This window comes from Leucopleurus acutus (assembly GCF_964270905.1).
Source record: "Leucopleurus acutus genome assembly, chromosome: 20".
Classification (NCBI taxonomy): domain Eukaryota; kingdom Metazoa; phylum Chordata; class Mammalia; order Artiodactyla; family Delphinidae; genus Leucopleurus; species Leucopleurus acutus.
In genome coordinates this window covers 1,848,990-1,869,480 of record NC_139162.1, presented here as the reverse complement: position 1 = coordinate 1,869,480, position 20,491 = coordinate 1,848,990, and the positions used below count along the sequence as shown (strand labels likewise).

The 20,491-nt window shown below is 62.3% G+C and overlaps 1 protein-coding gene across 1 annotated transcript in view; it reads right to left on the bottom strand.

The window, feature by feature from the left end:
- The window catches only part of SLC7A5 (solute carrier family 7 member 5), a gene marked incomplete at its 5' end in the record, with an annotated part of 30,348 nt that overhangs the window by 8,503 nt on the left and 1,354 nt on the right, over positions 1-20,491 (bottom strand). The window contains one exon of the mRNA XM_082862660.1: positions 7,318-7,443. Coding sequence (XP_082718786.1) covers positions 7,318-7,443 — 126 coding nt within the window. The remainder of the gene's footprint in view (positions 1-7,317; positions 7,444-20,491) is intronic.

Genomic DNA, 20,491 nt, shown 5'->3' with positions numbered 1-20,491 from the left:
TCGCACATGCTGGAAGACAGATCTTGGTGCAGCCATTAAAACTGGCTCCCAGGACTTCCCTGGTGGTGCAGTGGTTGAGAATCCGCCTGCCAGTGCAGGGGACACGGGTTCGAGCCCTGGTTCGGGAAGATCCCACAAGCCGCAGAGCAACTAAGCCCGTGCACCACAACTACTGAAGCCTGCACGCCTAGAGCCCATGCTCCACAACAAGAGAAGCCACCGCGATGAGAAACCTGTGCACCTCAACAAAGAGTAGCCCCCCGCTCGCCACAACTAAAAGAAAGCCCGCGTGCAACAACTAGGACCCAATGCAGCCAAAGATAAATAAATAAATAAATTTATAAAAAAACCCTGGCTCCCACCTCGAGCACGATCCTGAATTAGTGACACTGTACACACGTGTGTGCATGTGCGTGCACCACGGATACACGCACGTGCACGTGTGGGCTAGAGACACGGCTATGCAGGAGGACAGCCTGTGCTCTTGCTGAGAATAAAATTCAAGGCTTGGAATACAGGCTGGGGTTACAGAACCACCGTTTTCAGCCCCGAGGCCTGGGAAGCCTCTGTTTTCATCAAGGGGCGCTGTGCTAACAGCTTGGAGTCCTGACGTAAACGCGTCATCGCCCTGAGACAGTGGATGGAATTCCTGCTGCAGAATGGTTATTTCCTGGATTTAGAGTGACTTTGCAGCCTCTGAAACCCCAAGAAAATACTAGCTGCTCTGGCCCAAACGCAGACTGAAGACTCTCACGGGCTCCACTGGGGGCCCCGGTAGGACAGGTGTGGCCGGGCCGTCCTGCTGGGAGCTCTCTTGGTTATCCGGGGCCTCATTCCCTGTCTACAAAGCACCCGAATGCCCTGGAGGAAAGTGGGCATCCAGGTGCACAGAGGCCAGCACACCCCCTGCTTCTCTCCTGGCACGGTGGTGCGGGGGGGAGGGGGTTGAGGGGGAGCTCCGCCAGGAATGTGGCTGCTTTGGGCTCCGATCCGCCACTGCAAGTCCCTCTGTGCTGCCCCCTCCCTGTCACCTCCCTCCTGCCAACAGCCAGCGCCCGATTGGGTGCACACGTGGGCCCCCTCGGCAGAACTCCTGGGTCTGTCCAGCCTCCGTCTGAGCTGGAGGGCCGCCTGGATCAGACTCGCAGCCGAGCTCTGCCCTCTTCTCCACGGGCGCCTTGGAATGGGCGCCGGGCCTGCTGGCTCTGCAAGGCACTTGGCCCCGGGACCCCCAGGACAGGCACGGCTCGGGGGCGCCCGCCCGGGGACAGTGGCTCCGCCTGCCCGCGCCGCCCGGGCATCCTGTTGGGGCTGGAGCCCTCACAGCAGGTGGGCTTGCAGAGGTCTGGAGAGCTGGGGGGGCGTGCGCGGCACCTGCCTGGTAGTCTCCAGAGCAGTAGAAGAAGCAAGGGAGGCAGCCACACCCCACGGAATGATGTGTGTCCGCAGCCGCTCGGTGCCTGGCGGCCACCGCAGGGGACACACAAGAAAACCCCCTGGGAGGGCAGATCAGGGCAGATCCCAGACCCCGCACGGTGGTCTCAGCCACCACCGGCCCCAGCAGCCAGGGGACACGGTGATGGGAGACACTTGGGATTGTCACGGCTGGGGGCGTCATCCAGTGGGTGGAGTCTGAGTGATGCGAATACCCGGCAACACACGAGACGGCCAACACAGCAGACAGTGCCGGGTGGGATCCCGCTATAGACGGTGCTGGCAGGTGCATGGCTCATGTGCTCGGCCGTCCCCCCACCACGGACCCCAAACCGGGATGCCATCCTTGTTAAAAACACAGAGCTCCAGATGCCAGCCAGACACGGGATGGATGACCTCGTTAACACCCCACCCCTGCCCATGACCGCCGAGCTCCCCACTCCAGCTCTGTCCTCATGGGGCCCCCAGGCCCACAGAAGGCAGGCAGGCAGAAAAGTCATCATGATGGACAGATGGGGGAGCGCAGGCCCTGGGGGTATGGGTCCCCTGGCCACCCCGTCTCTGGGGCTTCCCGGCAGGCCTCAAAGCCGCCTCTAACTTGCCCACCCAGAAGGTGATGCCACCTGGGGTGGGTCCCGCCCCAGGCTCACCCGCGGTGCGGGCAGGCCCCGAGGCTGCTTCATAGGGTCTGCCCATCTCGGAGGGCCGCGGGAAGGTGAAGGCTAGCGCAGAGCCACATCCTGGCTTCTCTGGCAGCCTCGGGAACCAGGGTGGCTGGGGTGCGGGTGTTCACAAGGCCCCAGGAGCCGATTTCAGGGAAAGCAGCCCAGCCCCCTGCGTCACGCAGACAGAGCCATGGCAACCCTCGACCCGGGGGCACAGGGCACCCCACTCTCAGGAGCTGTGCGCGTGGGGACGGGACCAGGAGCCCCGGGGGGTGTGCCAGCCCCTCTGAATTAGAGGACAAGGGCTCCTCATGGCGTCTGCGTCCCCCCAAGGTCCTGCCAGGCTTACGTCACACTCACCAAGGCTTGGCCTGGGCCCGGGCATGGGAACCCACAGTCTCTCAATGCCCAGCCTGGAGATGGCAGCTGGGGGCAAGCTGGAAAAATGCCAGAGCCTCAGGGTGACCAGGTCGCGCCCTGCCCAGTGCTCTCCCTCCTGCCTCTGCCCACGGGCACTCCTCCTAGGACGCTGCCGCTGACTGTGAGAAAGTCATTCCCCGAACCAGGGTGGGCGGGTGTCCACTGTGCAGGAACCTTCCACCTGGTCCCTCCTGAACCCTCTAGGGTTCCACATAACGGTCGTGTATGTGGTGGAGCGCACTGCACAGGGTACCCCCAAAGTTCATGTCCCCCTGGAACCTCAGAAGGTGACCTGCTCGAAAAGGATCTTTGCAGATGTAATCAACGCAAGGATCTCAAGGTTGAGACCGCGGACGAGGGTGGGCCCTAATTCCCCGAGAGCGTCCTCATAAGACACAGAAACACGGGGGCCACGTGAGGACAGAGGCAGAGTGATGCAGCCACGAGCCCGGGAACCACTGGAGCTGGAAGAGGCAAGGACGCTCCTCCCTCCAGGTTCCAGAGGGAGCACGGCCTGTTTTGGACTGCCAGCCCCAAGACTGTGAGGGGGTAATTGCTGTCGTTTTAAGGCCCTGGTCTGTGTCCTGTGCTGCGGCTGCCCCACAACACTCCCTGTTTCCACTGTGCCTTCACAGGCATGGTCAGGACATGCCACAGCCGTGGCCTTGGATCCCGCCTCACCATCACGGGCCAAGCGAGCAGGTGCTTGGCCGTGGGACTGAGCCCCATCTGAGAGTCAGCTCTGTAGGACCCCTGCCCCTAGCGGGTCTCCTGCTCCACCCAGAGACCAGGCACCCTTGGGAGGCTGCATCCCACAGCTGGCTTGCCGCAGGTCCCTCTTTCCCATCTCCACACCCCGGGCTGAGCACACAGTGTCTGGTGCCTATTCTCCGCTCTGCCTCGGGGGTGGTGGTGACGGTGCCCATTCACCGTGGCCAGCGTCTGTCTCCGGTGTCATCCGTCTTTTAAACTCCTGGAGGAGCTGCCCCGGGGCCTCAAGATCAGCTTCAAGCCTCAAAGGACCCTCTCTGCACTGCACAGGCTGCAGAGACCCCTGGGCACAAAGTGTGCCCAGCACAGGGCTGTGTGGCTGCCGCCCCCGTCCTGCTGCGGCCCCGTCCGAGCAGCTGACCACCCAGGGCACGGGTGAGCAAGGTCGGCAGGGAGAGAGCCAACTTCCAGGCCTTTGGTCTCATCCCCGAGGGCAGCACAAGCAAAGCATGTGACTTCCCACCTGTGATGACTCTGGACTCGGAATCTGCACAGAGCCACGCAGGCCGACGGAAAGGTCTCCATTAAAAACAATCAAAGAGCACCCGGGGCTTCCGTGGTGGCGCAGCGGTTGACAGTCCGCCTGCCGATGCAGGGGACGTGGGTTCGTGCCCCGGTCCGGGAGGATCCCACATGCCGCGGAGCGGCTGGGCCCGTGAGCCATGGCCGCTGAGCCTGCGCGTCCAGAGCCTGTGCTCCGCAACGGGAGAGGCCGCAACAGTGAGAGGCCCGTGTACCGCGAAAAAGAAAAAAAAAGAAAAAAAAGAGCACCCAGAGGAAAGAGACACCCGCATCCAAGCCCTCCCGCGGTGGCCGAGGGGTGCCCCTGTCTGCCGCGTGACCTGCTGCTCTGGGCAGTGGGTGAGGAGCAGACTGGCCCGCCCTCCCCCTTGGCCCCGCCCCTGTCTCCTGGGGCACAGGTGACCGTGGGGAGAACTGAACCCCAGCCAAGGCCTGGGGCCGCTGTGGCCACTTCACACATGAGGACACCAAGGCTCTAGCAAGCGAAGGGCCCTGCTGAGACCCAGACCCTCCCAGGACGAGGGTCTCCTCCCTGCCCCCCAGTGCTCTGGCCACCTGGCTGGGCTGCCCAGGGCCGTCCCCAGCAGCTCTGGACACCACCCTGGGACAGGACGCATGGACCGTCCCTCGAGGGAGCTCTCGTCCCCGCACACAGCGCCCATCGTCACAGGCCTTGTGGGGTCATGACTGGACCCCGACCCTGCTACAAGCCGGGCAGGGTTGGGCCACCACTGCTCTGTGCCCTGGGGGCCCACTAACCTAAGAACTAAAACACACACTGTCAGGTGACTCCCAGCCGCGTCCCAGCCCTGGGGGCACGCTGGCCTTCACAGCTCCACCGGGGCCTCCCCACTGCCAGGATCCCCTTCGGCCCAGGTGGACCGCTGCCACCCCTGCCCTAGGTCACTCCATGGCAGTGCCCGGACACACATGATCAGCACAGGGGCCAGGAGCCTCCACGCCCACGTCTCCCGGACACGAGGGCCTACGTCTCAGCGCCAGGTGACCTCACAGGAACTGCCATGGAGGCCAGGGCCCGGGGCCGGGCCTGTCGGTTCCCTCTCCCGTGAGCTCCCCCAGGGGGCACCCTTAACCTGCAGGGTGACACCAGCTGCTCCAGGAGACGCCGGGGGCCCGCCCACCGGAGGACACAGCCGAGCAAAACCACAACGGTCCCATTGTGTGTCCTCCAGGAGGGGCCGGGGCTCAAAGGATGAGCCTTCCCCACTCCCACCCTCCAGTCTCGGAATGGCCTGGCCTCGGGCCGTGGGCCTGCTGGGTGTTGTAGGTAAAGGGCCGACAGAGAGAAGTCAAAGCGGGCACGAAGTGCCCCTCTGCCCACCGCTGTCACTCAGCCCTGGTCCTCGGGGCGCCCCCCCCCACACCACGTGCCGGGCCTGCTTCTCTCTGTGGCCGCCCCTGGCCAAGCCTCCACCACCCACACTTCATGGCCACTGGGCTCTGAAACACCGGCCTGATTTCAGTGCCCCCCTGCTGAGAAGGCTGTGGGGGGCGGATCCAGAGCCCTCGAATGGTGCCAGGCCCCGCATGCGTGCCTCCCCCGGCCTCCGGGCCACCTGAGCCCCTCCTGGGCCCTGCAGAGCCAGCCCCGGTCACACCAACTCTGAGCCTTCATCCAGCCGTCCCTCTGGCCCTCAGAAGGGCCTTCCTGATCGGGGCCGAGCCCTGCCTGCCCGTCTGCGAGTCTCCTGTGCACATGTTTGATGTCCGCACACCAGACACAGCGCGAGCCCTGGACGGCAGGACTGAGTCCTCAACTGGGTCTCAGCACAGAGCCACACCCGGGGCCTCAGAAAGTTCTGGTGAAGGAGGACAGGAAGGCGGGCAGGACTGCCCACGAGTCTCACTGGCAACGAGGACGAGGCCTGGAACAGAGGCCTGGAACCTGGACCTGCCGGGCTCCACGCCCCAGCCCCTTCTGCAGCCCCCAGGCCCCTCTGGGCACCAGGCAGGCCAGGCGGGGCCAGGCACTGGTAAAGGGCAGAGACGGCACGTGGGCGGGTCTGCGAGATGGGGGTCATGTCCTCCAGATGCACCGTGGCTCGCGGCCAATCTGGGCACCATCGCGCTGAGCCCCTGCCCGAGGGGTCCTGGCCCTTCCGCCAACATTCAGCATGGGATCCTTGGGGCAGCCGCCCAAGGGGTAAGTCAGGCGACTCTCGTGGGGAAAGGGTTGTTTTCACAAAGTGTCCTCTGCAAGGGAGGGCATCCATCTGGGAGGGAAACCAGCGGACAGGAATTTTGCAGACACTGCACTGCCTCCCAGGTTCAGAAAGGAATGGCTTCGGGGGGGGACGTTTTCGATGGCAGTAGGATTATAAACACGTTATGTATTCAAGCTGAACAAAGGCGCTTTGCTCTCCCTGCTGAAATTTGTTTTTACAAAACTCCGGCCCCCCTACATTCTTCATCAGCCTGTATCTAATCACACCAGCCAAGCAAAACCTGCACCAGCAAGTCCTCGTCAAATGACATTGACGTGCTCCCCAGCTAGACCGTCTGGTGGGTGCAGGATGGATTTTTCCTCCTACCCACTGGTTTCCACCCATAAGCTCTCAGTGGCAGGGAGTCCCTCAGCTCCCTTCGTGCTCCCGTCAGCACTCCTGGTACCTGGAACCCAGCCTGGCCGGGGTCCTCCAGACAAAGTCTTGTCTTCAGGAAGATGCTGGAACCTGAGCTCCCAGGAAGCCAGGGGACACAGAGGCTGGTCTCCCCGCTCCCCGACACACGGGGCCACGGGGGTGGGGGTGGTGCTGCTCTGTGTCGTCACGGTGACCACAGATCTGTGGCAGCCACGCACAAGGCTAGCGTGGGCCTGCCATCCAGCCATCCTGGAGAAGCCAGTACCTCCGTTCACCAAGAGACACCCTCGAGAATGTTCCCGACAGCATCCCTCTCAGTAGCCAGAAACGGGGAGACTCCACCTGCCCACAGCATAAACTTTGCGGCACATTCACGAGAACGCGGCCCAGCGGGAAGACACACTGCCACCAAACGCCACTGCATCGGCGCCCATCATGGAGGGGTCGGCATGGCGGGCAGCCATCCACAGGGCACGGGGACCCTGCTGGGGGCTGGGGGCACGTTCCCGTGTGGAAGATCCAGCGGCACCGGCAACAGCACCTCTCGGCCGTGCTGCTAATGCAGGAGGCGCGTCGCCAAGCTCTCCCCACGAACCACCGCCCACCCCGGTCACCACCAGGCCCACCCTATGTGGGCAGGACAGCGGCCTCTGCGTGGCGGACCTGTTTCTCCTGCTGCTCTGGGACGGACGACCCGCCAGGTGACGTGCAGCCCACCTAACTCAGTGTCAGTGCTTCTCCCGGGACCGCGTGACGCGCCGACTCCAGTGACACCCGTTAGCTAAGGCAGTGGATTTGGGGCCGGGCGCTCAGAGATGGGGACCCCTCCCCCTCCCCCCACAGGCCCCCAGGCTCAGCAGGGCCTCCCGGGAAGGCTGGGAGAGCCCAGGGGCTGCACTCACCCTTCCCGATCTGGATGAAGCCGAGGAGGATGATCAAGGCCAGCGCCAGGAGTTTGGCCGCGGCGAAGGCATCCTGGACGCGGGTGGCGGCCTTCACGCTGTAACAGTTGACGGCCGTGAGCAGTACTGTGGAGACAGGGGCAGCGAGTGAGTCCCGCGGAGACGCGGGCAGAGGGGCCGGCGGGGAGAACCCCAGCCCTGAGGTCACAGGCTGAGAGACAGCCGTGAGCCCAGGTGCCCCCAGGCTGCCAAAAAGGCCTTTTTGTCCTAATGAATGAATTTCAACACGTCACCGCCACCTGAGTCCCTCCTGCAGGAGCCCTCGAGGAGAGCGCTGTGCTCAGAGCAGGCTGAACGCCCACACTGCCATCTCGGGGGTGGGGTGGGGGGGGTGCTCAGCCACCTTTCTGCTCCCACCTGACACTTCAGCACAAGCGTCAGGCTCTCCCACATGCACCCAAACTTCTCAAGGTGGGAACCCTCTCTTCAGAGGGTCCTCGTAGGATCCCACAGGGGCACAAGGGGTGTGGCATCAGCCTGACAAGTCCGGGGGGGGGGGGGTCCACGGGGGCTGAAGGAGATGCACAGCCCAGGCTCCCAGTGGTGAGAATAGCAAACAAACGAGCAGGAACTCTGCGGCTGGTGTCACAGCAGATACTGAAGCCCCAAACTCCATGCCAGTCACCACCAGGGGGAGGGAGAGGAGACACGGGGGGCGGGCAGCTAAGCCAGGCTCCCCCAATGCGCCGACACACGCGGGCCCCGCCTGGGAACCCAGGGAGACCCTCCAAGTCCTGAGCAGAGGTGGGGGCAGCGCTCAGTGTTCAGGGGCCTCGCCAGCAGCCCCTCTGCAAGCTCACCACAAAGCAAAATGAGATTAAAACAAAGGCAGCAAACCAACACTCAGCACCCGTGCCTTCCCGCTCGGCGGCCCCCGCCTCTCGGCCGGGCCGCACGCGGAAACACGCACGCCGCGAGGCCAGCGCTCCAGTGCCCACGCCACTGCTGACGCCAGCCACCCCGGGAGATGGCCGGGGCGCAGATGGGGCCTTTTATTCTCGGCAGGCTGGCGGTCGAACCTTAACCAGCACAGCCTGGACCCAAGGGAAGGGCGTCTGTCCACCATGCCCCGCACACACTGGCTTTTCCCAAGGGCTGCGCTGGGTGAGAAAGTGTGGACCGGCTTCTGCTCCAGACAGAACCAACCCCGGGCTGGCAGATGCCACGTGGCTTCTTCCCCCAGCTAAATCAATTACGTGTACTTTTACAACGTGAGGGAAAGGCCACAACGAAATAAATCCACGCTGTTTAACTAGATGAGACCTGACAGTTCAGGTGTGAGGAAAACAGGACATGGCCCCCTGAGCTCTGGTTAGGACCAGGGGCCCACACTGCACCCCGCCCACGCTTAGCTCTTCCAGAAATTAACTGACACCCAAATACCGCCCCCGCCCCATCACTTTCTCTCTGCTGCCCTAAGCCTGGCCGACGCGGCGGCTGACCACGACTGTTCGCTACGCCCTCAGGAAGCTCAGGCTGAAAACTTTCAAAACCAGTTGCTTTTGGCTGCTACCCCTAAACTGAAACCCTCAGATGTTCCCAGACCAGATACGAAGGCAAAGAGCCACCTGGAGGGGCCCTCACTCGTGGGGACCCGGGCCGAGGCTGCACCTGTCAGAGGCTCGTGGCAAAATGAGCTACCTCAGGGTAGTGGCGCTTACACGAGGCTGTGAGAACAGGGGGACAGGGTATCCCTGGCACAGCACTGAAGCCATCTCCGGCAGCAGGAGCTGAGCTCGGGCTCAGATGAGGGGGCCGACGTGTGCAAGGGACAAACAGGACCAGTGACCTCCGCCGTGTGGCTCTGGGGTGGACACACTCTCAGTTTGGGCCCTCGGGACCAATGCAGAGACAGCTGTCCTGTATTAAGTACATCAGCACTGCCATTCCCAGCACAGAAGAGGAAACAGAGGCTCAGAGAGGACCCCTGTACACGGTGCTAGGGGCAGACCCAGATCTCTGAGGCCCGTCTGATCTCCCACCGCCAGGTCGGGGGCAGGGGCAGGGGAGGAGGTTGAACAGCAGAATTACCTTCTCCTGGGCATCCAGGCTGGTGCGACCTGCCACGTGGCTGGGACCCAGGGTGAGGGGGCCTTGGAGGGCAGCCCAGGTTCCTTCCCATCACTGGCCCCAGGGAGCCTGGGCACAGTAAGGCGGGGAGGGGGCTATTCCAGGACAGTCGCACATTATGGGGAATGTGACAGCCCTGAGGCCTTCCCTTCCGGATGCGCCAACAGGCTGACAGATTGCATCACACTCCTCCATTCGTGCCAGGAAGGAAGTGGGGAGAGCCGTGGCCAAGCCACACACGGGGAGGTGGCTCTTCCCGCCGCCAGCCCTGCCCAGCTGCCCTCACTGTTACCGCTGCACCACTCACCTGGTTTGACTCACCCCATTTGGGGTGTGCACCCCAAGGGGAGCAGGGGCACCTCTCCCCACCTCACAGACAAGGACCTGGAGGATCCAGGAAGGGGGTGTGGCTGGCCCAGAGCCCCAGCCCCAGGGCCATCCCCCTGCAGTGGTCACTGGGGGCGGGACGGACCGAGGCCCAGGGCCCCTCCTCTACCGACCCAAGGCCCTCCCCTTCAGGAACACAGGGTGCCACCCTGCCTGTGCAGAGCGCAGCCCACCCGGCAGGTGTCCGAGCCCCTGTGGACAGAAGGTATTGTTCCTTGAGCTCAGCTCCGTGTCAGAGAGTAGACAGGCAAGGCCGGGCTGGCCGTCTGCAGTAGGGAGGGGAATGGGCTGGATCCCAGAACAAAGTGGACTTTGTAATATTCATTTCCTTTATAGAAAGAAGAACTGAGACATATGATGAAACTTTAATGTCCACTGACTTCAGCTGATGAGTAAACAAACGCTTTATTATCCTCCCCAGTGTCCTTTCTAAAAAACTCTGAAATGAAACAGAATCTGAAGTAAATCAAGGGATTCACTAGGGCCCGTGTCTCTCAGCCTTAAGGAAAGCAGTGCTGGGAGGCTGTCTGGGAGGCTGGATTTGCCTCTCGGCTACACTGGTTTTAGGCCCCGTCACCTGGACAAGGTGCCTGACTCTTCAGAGCCTCAGCTTCCACACCCGCAGGACGGAGGGGGATGACAGGGACAAGAGAGGCTCCGGGCGTCACACAGGGTCTGCTGCTCCCACTACCGCTACTCCCGGCAGTACCCCCATCTGCGCTGCGTGGCAGGGGGAGGACAGTCTACCCCAGCGCACCCACAGGCGGGCTGCTGGGTGAGGCCAGCACACTGGCGGGAGGGCACCCCAGCTGGCAGCCGGCCCCCTCGGGGTTCCCCGTGCCAGCACCCCCAGATAAGCACCCCGCAACAGCTGGGGCCGGGGAGATAGAGCCCAGCGGCCTCCGGAGAGGAGCGGCAGTGGGCTGCGTGCAGAAGGCGGGAGCAGGCGGGGCCTGGCGGCTGGTGCCACAGGCCAAGCGGGAAGCCCGCCCTTCAGGGCTGTGCCTGTCCTGCCCTCATCCCGCCGCGACACAGTCACCTAGCTGGCCTGCAGGGGCACCCCAGCTCAACCTCGCAAATGAGCCGGGGGCCCCGGGGCTGTGCTGGACGGCCCGCCACCCTCTGCAAAGTCACCGTTCCTCTGCCAACGGACCCACGAACTCGCACTCACACCCTGGTCCACCGCCCCCCACCCCAGGGGCTCCACCCGTACCCCATGCTCATGCCTGAGACAGCAGGAAGTGCTGCCCAGTGGGGGAGGGAGAACCCCTTGGCTGGCCTCTTGGGCTGCTCTCACCCCATGGCCCTGGGGACAGCTGGTCACACTTAGAGCCGGGCCATGAGCGCCAACTCCAGTTGCGGCCTGGCGGACCAGGTGGCTTGAGTTCAGAGTCCCGTCTGCAGACCGCAAGGGCCACACGTGCCCAGGGGGCCACCCGGGCCGAGGACAGGGGCTGGCCCACGGGCTCGGGGATGCACGGCAGCTCCCCCATCTGTTATTTCTCAGGACCCCCCTCCTTGGGTAGTGCCTCCGGGACCCTCCCAGACCCTGAGCACAGGGTGGCCGGTGGGGAGCTGCCACTGCTCCGCCCACCAGCGTACAAATGGGACGGGTGCCACCAGTCTCTGGGAGGGCGCTTATCTGAGCAGTTCCCAAAGGCTCCTGCCCAGCCTTGCCTGACGTGACCTCTCACCCCGGCCTGACCAGTTATCTCACTCTCCAGGCCCCAGGGTCCACCTCCTGATGACAACTCTTCACACACAGGCTGCTGTCAGCTGTCAGCCACTGAGGGCCAGCCTCCCAGCCCCCTGGTACAGGCTGCGCAGCCGCCGGGCTGTCTCACTCGCAAGGGAGAGCCTGAAATGCAAGGGGACCTGTTTTCATTTTAAAACACCAGAACAAAACAAAACAAAAAACACCCAAACCTTAGTCCCCGAACCCGCACCCCTGCAGTGGGAGCGCGGAGTCTTAGCCACCGGACCGCCAGGGAAGTCCCTCTGCTCAATGTTCTGTAACCACCTAAATGGGAAAAGAATTCGAAAAAGAATAGCTATGTGTATATGTATAACTGAGTCAGTTTGCTGTACACCTGAAACTAACACAACATTGTTAATCAACTATACTCGAAAATAAAATTAAAAATTTTTTAAGTTAAAAAAAAAAACAAAAGAAACCACACACCCAAATCCATTTCCCTCTCTGACAGAGGGTGACACCCTGCTGGGATTTATCAGGCCCAGTGACCAGGGCTGCCCCTGGATTTTGTGTATCGCCAGTAACAAAATCTTCAACAAACCCGGCAACGAGGGCCAAGTATGAGCACCTGCTGCGTGCTCTCCATCACTCAGCGTCCCCGGCACTCCCGGGGGTCCCCTCACCCTCACCCCCTCTGCTGACTCGAGGACAAACACACCAGACAACGGCATGACCGAGGCCAAGAGAACCATCTGAAAGCAGAGCACCGGGGGACTGGCTGGCCCCCCACTCATCAGAAAACCCACCTACTGTCCCCACGTCTCTGATGGGGCTGCAGCCGTGGACCCTCTCTCGTCCCCGGCCCAGCGTCTGTAGGGACCGTCCCCCTCCAGGATGGAAAGGGGAGTGCAGGTATCACTTGGGTTTCATGCAGGGTCCACAGGTCAGAGCCCCAGAGCCTAGAACCTCACTACCAAGTGAGTCCTACGAAGCCGCCAGGGGCGTCCTCAAATGAGTCTCTGAAGAAGGTGCTTTCTGTACGTGGCTTCAGGACGCCTAAGAAAAAGGGCTAATACTTGAGGCAAAGCCAGTCTGAGGCCCAGCGGTAACTGCCACCCCACACAGGTGGGAGGGGCCCAGACGCCAGGCAGAGGAGCCCCGTTTTACCCCCGGCGGCCCCCGAGACGGGAGCGGAAGTGGCTGGCAGGCGGGGCCTGCTGCAGGAAGCCGGGCCAGCCCGGTCTCTTGGGGCAGCAGCTGTCACGGGGCCGGAGAGCAGCAGGAGCTGACTACCGTGACTGAGGCCGGACGAGCCCTGGGCCCAGGCAGCCGGCCCACCTGCCGTCCGGAGCTCTACCCGCCAAACAGCTGCACCCGCTGGGCACCTGGACCCGGAGCCCCGGCTGCAGGTGGGCCGAGGCTCCTCGACTGTGGCCAGGGAAAGCCTGGGCTTGCGTGACCCAGGCGGCTGGGAGAGTGACCACCGACAAAGCGTCCAGTTGCTCTGGCATTCTTGTCCTGCCTTTACTCTACTGTCCAAAATCGCCCAGCACACGGGGACCCGGGGTTCACAGTGGGTGCCTGGTGCATCGGGGCCTCCACTCTGGTCCTGGACACCCAGGTATCCGCTGGGCTTGGTGAGAGCCCCCTCCACCCCAGGCCCGGCCCCCCCGATGGCCTGTGCCCCCACAACCCAGCGCCTTCCCCTCCTGCCCTAACTCTGCTGCCTCCTAACAACAGATAGGTCTCCCCCACCCCGGAGCCTATCAGAATCCCTGAGGACCTCGTAAAACAGGTCCCCGCAACCCAGAGCGTCTGACTGGGCAGGCCCGAGAACCTGCATTTCTGGCAGTTCAGGGAGAACCAGTGGGTGACTTCACGACGTGTAATTCACCTTTACTGGCTCTAAGAGAGCGCACGCACAGGACCCAACTGTACCCCGAACACCTGAGAAGGCCGACCTCGCTTCCAGGCGCGCTCAAATACAGAGCCCGCTCAGGGTGACGGGCCAGCTCCTGACCCACCCAGGACCCCACCACCGGCCACTCCAGATCGGAGCCTCCAGAGAGTCTGGAAAACTGAAAGAAAATGAAGGAATTCTCAGGGGCAGGGGCTGCTCAGGTGGGACCAAGGGCTCCAATTCCAGTGTCTGATCTCCGCGGAGAGAGGCAGTGGCCACAGGAGCCAACGGATGCGACACCTCAGTCCAGTTGGGACGATGCCCCTCCAACACCCCCACCCTTGTCGAGCCACTGATTTCCTGCAAAAAGAATTGCTAACAGGCCGAGTCACATTTTCAGATGCGACCAGCCCTGGAACGTGTTTCACGTTTTCCATTTTTAACTGGGGCTGGGTGACGCCTGGCCACAGAGCTCCCCTTGCTTGGTGGTGGGGGTCTCAGCGCGCATCAGGAACAGGGCTGACACTTCATTTCAAAACACACCAGGACTTCCCTGGAGGCGCAGTGGTTGGGAGTCTGCCTGCCAAGGCAGGGGACACGGGTTTGATCCCTAGTCTGGGAAGATCCCACATGCCGTGGAGCAACTAAGCCCGTGCACCACAACTACTGAGGCTGCGCTCTAGAGCCCGCGAGCCACAACTACTGAGCCCACGTGCCACACTTTCTGAAGCCCGCGTGCCTAGAGCCCGTGCTCCACAACAAGAGAAGCCACCGCAATGAGAAGCTCGTGCACCACAACGAAGAGTAGCCCCTGCGCAGCAATGAAGACCCAAACACAGCCAAAAACAAAAATAAATAAATTAAAAATAATAATAATAAACAAAACACACCAGAAAAAGGCAGATTCAGTTCACTCTGAGATCTGCTGACACCCGAGCCCTGAAGTTAGCAGAAACCCCTCAAGTCTCACTTTTTTTGGTTCTTCTGAAGCAGAGCCCTGCAAAATACAGAGGTTCCCAAAGGTCCCCCCGCCTCCACCCCCAGCCCCAAGGACAGCCAGGCCCATAGGAGGGAGCCCCCCTCCAAGTTGGCCCTGATTTCTAACATGCTGTGTGACCTTGGGCAGGTTACTCAGCGGGTCTGAGCCTCTGTTTCCTCATCAGCTAAATAGGAATGCTGCTGCTGGCCCCACGGGTGCGTTTTAACATGCAGACACGCCGACTGGCACGCCTGCTGAGTAAAGACGTGCTGAGGACGGCGGAGGCTGTGTGTGCAGGGGACTCCGTGGTTAGTCTCCATCCCTGGCTCACACCTCTGTGGTCTGGAATCCCCCCGCCACCCACCCAAACCTGCTGCAGCACCTGAGGGTGAGAGGACACTGCAGCATCCACCCAGCCCCCTCATTTGCTAGTTGGGGTCAGTGGAGCTCAGAGAGGTTGTCCAATGTGCCGGAAGTCACACAGCAGTCACCAGGGGAGTGGGGTGAGGACGCCCAGGCCTCCTAAGTCCCACTCCCATGTTCTGGCCACTCGACTGGGGTCTTCAACCCCAGCTGCCCGTGACAGGCTCCCCCCCCCGGCTCCCCCAGCACACACTGTATGCACTATTACAGACCTGGCTCTGCCTGGGAGGGCCTGGGCGTCAGTCCTCCGACCATGTGGTCCAAGGTGCAGCCAGGGAAGAGACCCACCAACCAGAGCAAGTCCCACAGGGCCCCACCTACCATGAACACACATCTGCTGACACCCGTGGAGGGGAGGGGATGGCTGGGTGGGGGGCACAGAAGCAGGCTGTCGCGGTTGGGGGGCGGGGGGGGCCTGGCAGGGCTGACTTCAGAACCCTACGACCCTGGACAACAGCCCGGGCTGAGAGTCCCTCCCCATACAGCGAGAGGGCAATCCCTGGTCACCTGGGATGAGGCCAGACGTGGACCCTCGACGACCCTCTGTGCCTCAGCAGGTGAGCTGGCCCCCCAACCCCCCGACCCGGGAATAAGTGCTCATAACCGGACTCTGGTGACCTTCCCTCCCCACCCAGACCCCCGAACCCGGCCCCTCAGCCCGAGCTGTCAGCCCCTCCTGGAACAGGCCGCCTGGGGGCAACTTCTCTCCCCACGTCCCTCCCAGCCACACGCACCCCACCCCCGCCTCGTCCTTTCCCTCAGCTCTGAAGGGGTCTGACACCACGGCTGGTAACACGTGGTTGCTGCTGTGTGGTGCCCAGCCAGGGCCCCTCCACCTGCCGCTGTGCCAGACACACCTGCTCTGTTGTGCTGCGTTCCTGGACAGTCCCTCCAACACCAGACCCTCGCCGTGAGGGGCCGGCCAATCACACGCCCTCTGCAGGCACAACGTGATCACCCCACTGTGCTCCAGGCTCTGAAACAGGCCCCGCGAGGCCCAGCACCCAGGCCCCAGGTCACGCAGCCGGAGAGCCGGAGCCAGGGCCCTCGCAGGCCTGCCAGCTGACTCAGGCTGACAGGGTGCCCTAGAAGGGGACCAGCTGAGGACACAGCCCTGCAGCCATCATCCATGCTGAGGGCTGAATCTTGTACCGGCCTTGGGCAGCTCACGTGGACAGGGACAAAGCGCTAGGGGGCCACGGGGTTACGGGGGGCCACGGGCCCACGTCTCTGGGCAGGGGCCTCGGTTCCGTACTGGCTACACTCGGGGCGACTCACAGACGATCAGGCTGCCAGCCAGCAGCCAAGGTCAGGGTGACGCAGAGGGCAGATTGGGTTCCCTGCAGCAGGCCGGAGGCTTCCCAGAGCAGGCGCATCCCCCGGGGGGGAGGGTGGCGCAGCCCGGAGGACGCCCCTGCCTGAAGGCAGGTCTGGACACACAGGCAAGGGGGAAAACCACACCCCTCCCTCCGGCTGCCCGGCCAACCCCCACTCCCAAGCAAGAATGCAGGATCCTGCCAGGACTGAGGAGAGAGCTGGGTGGGGACTCCTGCCAGGAGGTACAGGGGACCCCAACCATCGAGCCAAGAAGCTGCTGGGCTGGGCAGTGGTCCTGCTGGGGGGAGAGGACAGGACAAGGCCCGTTGGTGGGGACAGGCGTGCTCTGGACAGCTCCCCCAGCCAGTAATCCAGACAAGGGCCCGGGAAGGTTACCCTGACTGACTGGGGGTGTGGAATCACGTGCCCCCCGGTCCCCGGCACCTGCTGTGAGTCACCGGAGTGGACAGGAACTGGAGGCCAGCGTGGGCATGGGACAGGGCCCGTGGCCACTGGGTAGATGGAACCCATGGGGCACCTGTCAGCCACCCTGCCCTGGAAGCTCGTTTGCAAAGTTCTGAGAGGAAGACGGAGGTTTTTCTAGATGGTTTCCTATAAGGGGTCCGACTCCCCACAGTGCGGGGGCAGTGCTTCCCGGAGAGCCCAGGACACACACACACCCCAGATCCACTAGTGTGTGCCCCTGAAGACCTGGCGCCTGGACATGGCAACCGACACTGTCCCGGACGCCTGATACCCCCAGCACGGACACGGCCGTGTCCCCACGCCGGATGACAGAGGCGGCTCCGGAGGGGAAGGGCACCACAGCCCCGGCTCCCGCCCACCGCGCCGCAGTCTCCCTGGCTGTAAAGTGGGGGTGATGACACTGATTTCAAAGGCTGGGCCGTTTATGCCGTACCGGGGGCACTGCTCTTGGGGGGCGGGGGGAGGCTCCCAACCCGGACGGGGCCCCGGGGTTCTGGGAAGCTCTCACCGCGAGTCTGGGGTGAACGGGCAGGGTGGACACCTCTGAGCAGGGTCTGCACATTCCATGGGATCATCAAAGGGGTCCGTGACCCAGAGGAAAAGGGTCAGAAACGCCCTCCCTCAGTCATGCGCTCTGTGAAGTACCCGCCACGCCCCGTGACTCGAGCCGGAGCGCTTTCATGTCTGGCCCAGGAAGTCGGATTTCAGGGCTAATTACCATGCTATCGTCTACACTCAGCTCACAGCTCGCGATTCTGGGGTTGCCAGCTCCTTGGAAACACCCAGAAGCCTCTGCTTCACGTGGCGAGGGGTTCAGGCCGGGCGGCTGGCAGGCGTCCAGACACCCTGAGCCGGCCTCGGGCTGTGTGCCAGCCTCGCTGTGACAGGCCTGGTTTGAGGCCCGGGGACACAGCGGTGGACACGCCGGGAAGCCTGGGGGGAGGGCGTGCTGCCACCCCCCACCCCCTTCGGCTCATGACCCCAACGACCAACTTAGCCTGGAGCCAGCTGGCCACAGCTCACCCCCAGCCACCAAACCCCTGCCTCATCTGCACCCTCCCCTGCGGGGGACAGCTGTGCCCCAGCCCTGGGCGGGGCCACCCCCCCCCCCCGCCCCCGGCAAGGCCGCGGTGCCGCCTGTGCGATGGGCAGCTAAGCTCGGCTCCTGACAGGGAGACGCAGGCCTCCCTCCTCCTCAACGCTCTCCTTCCTTCTTTCCGCTAATAGACGGGCGGAGAGCAGTTTGCAGGGCGGCTCAAGAGGTCAAGGGCGAACGCCAGAAGGGAGGGCACAGCCGCCATGTGACCGGGGTCCCCGGGTGCCATGCTCGTTAGACACGCAGTGGCCGGGGCTCCTCACAGACACCCCCCACGAACCCCCATGTCAGATGCGGAAACTGAGGCTAGGAGGGCCCGCGAATTCCTCAAATCAGAACCCAGGTCTGTCCACGTGCAGAACGCAGGCTCTTTGCCTGACACCAGTGGAAAATATCTCAGGTCACGGGTCCCTAGAGGAACAACAGCTGAGGACCCCCTGCCCCCACTCCACGCAGGTGTGCGGGAGGAAGGGTGACTGGGGCGGGGGCAGCTCATCTAGGGGAGCCTGGGCAACCCGCTCTGTCCCCTGTGAGAAGGCAGGAAGGCAGCGCTTTCCAGGCCACACCGAGGGCCACCAAGCCGGAAGGGGACGCAGAGTCCCACTCTTGGCCACCAGCAGACCTGCCAGGTTCTACAAGATGGACGGGTGACGTGCATGACAACTGGGGGGTCCGGGCGGCCGTCCTCCGCAGTGGGAGAGGCAGAAGGGCGGGCGACCAGGCCTGCAGCCACTTCCCTGACACCTGCGTGTCCTGGGCAGGAGTGACCACAACTCAGACAGGCCCCATCCGGCAGAGGGAGATGGGAGCCTGTTCAGACGCCTTCCCTTAGGAGCTTCTCCATGAGATAAAGGACTCAGTTAGGTCGCAGCTGTTTCTGAACCACAGTGGCTCCCAGGTACCTGCCCTGGGCAGCTCCTCTCTGTGTATGCCTCGTCCAGCCTCTCCAGATCCCCCTGGACCCATCACAGAGAGACGCGGCCAGGAAGGCTAGAGAAATCGCAGACGAAAACCCGGCCAGGCGAGAGCCTCTCCTCTCCCCAGTGACTTCTGTCGCAAAGATAAACCCAGTGTCACCTGAATCTCAAACTAACGCTACCAAGTTCTCGCTAAGCGATAGATAACCCGTGCAAACCAAACTCCCGGGGCCATCGGCAAAGAGTCACGGGGCTCGTGTCCCTTTCTCACCTTCATGACTCGTTAAAAACATGGAAACACCAGGGCCACGCCATGAGAGGGCCCCATTTCGTCAGACCTACCAGAAAAGGGGCTCGTCCCCTCCCCCCGTCTATACTGTCAGTGGGATCATTCTAAGCACCAAAGCCAAACTGAGTCACAACAAGCAGAAAGGAGCTGTCCTGGGGCGAGACCAGGGCACAGGAACGATCCACTAGCAACACCGAGAAGAGCGTGGCTCCTGAACCCATGATACACTGTGCAAAGAGCAGCCCCGGGGCCGCTCGTGAGGCACCAGCACGGGCTGCTGGGCCAGGGGCGCACGTGCCCCCTGTGGGGAGGGGCTCAGGGAGCACGCGACGCAGAGGGTCCTTTCTCCTCTCGAGGAGAAGTTCTAGAACCCAGCCTGTGTGAAGTAATCGAACAACACTCAGAAACTTTGTGGCTTTTTGCCGCCTTCTCAGGCACCCCGCAGAGCAGGCCCCCTCCCTGCATGGCCATAACCTTTCTCTGTGCCCGTGAGAGCAGCCCGGGCCAGCGGCTCCGAGTTCCACCAGCCTCGGACAGGCCCACGTCCCCCTCTAGACACAGCAGGCTCTAGACTAGCGCTCACTCCTGCAGACAACGTATCCCTTTTTGTTACTGAAAACCTCCTTTCCATCAGAAAAAGCAACAAACACCCAGCTCACACCCAAAGGGGTGCTGTTCACATGACCCTCCACCCTGGTGACCGGAGTCTTGGTGAGGGTGTACCCGCCACAGCCCCTCCAGAATCCACCCCGAGCCTTTACCTGCTTAAACCTAAAAGTTTAACAAAGTAAGGGATCCATTTTCCAAGACTAGAAAGTGGGCCCTTTAAAGGCAGTATCACGTCATTACGTCCTGGGCCGAAACACTAAATAAGACCTAACAATGATGAAAATCGCACAAGACTAGAAAGTGGGCCCTTTAAAGGCAGTATCACGTCATTACGTCCTGGGCCGAAACACTAAATAAGACCTAACAATGATGAAAATCGCACAATTAAAATTCTTTAATCGGGGCTTTACCTTACTCAGCCCAAAGCACCGTCTGAGAAGCCCACCAGAAGCCACAGGTTCCCCCGTCCTCAGGCAGATCGACTGTTGCTGTGACTATTCCTAGATTTGGACCAAAAGTTTTTATAAGCTGAGATCCTCATCGCTGAGTCTCCCCCAAAAGGCAAAATGCTCCCCCCCACACACAGCGTAGCTGCTCTGTCAGGGTGTCAGGTCTCCTGGGGTCACCACTTCCCAGAGCATGCCTCAGAGTTCTGAAAGCCCCTCAACACTACCACCACCACGCAGTGAGCTTATGCGGGAAGCTGGTCCCCAGGCTCAGAATCCCAACAGCATCAGCATGTCCTGCTGGTCAGAAGCCGCTCCAAGGGATGGCACAGTCCCCTGAGTCTTGGGGCTCGGACAGAAACCACAAACCAGCCCTGTTAGCTCTGCACTTCTGTGCACCGTCAAGGTGCAGACAGAGCCTCAAATTAGGGGGCAGCTCTGAAAGCAGGACACTTCCGTCTTGCAAGCCTCCTTAGACGTTCGCCAAGGTGTAGGCGGA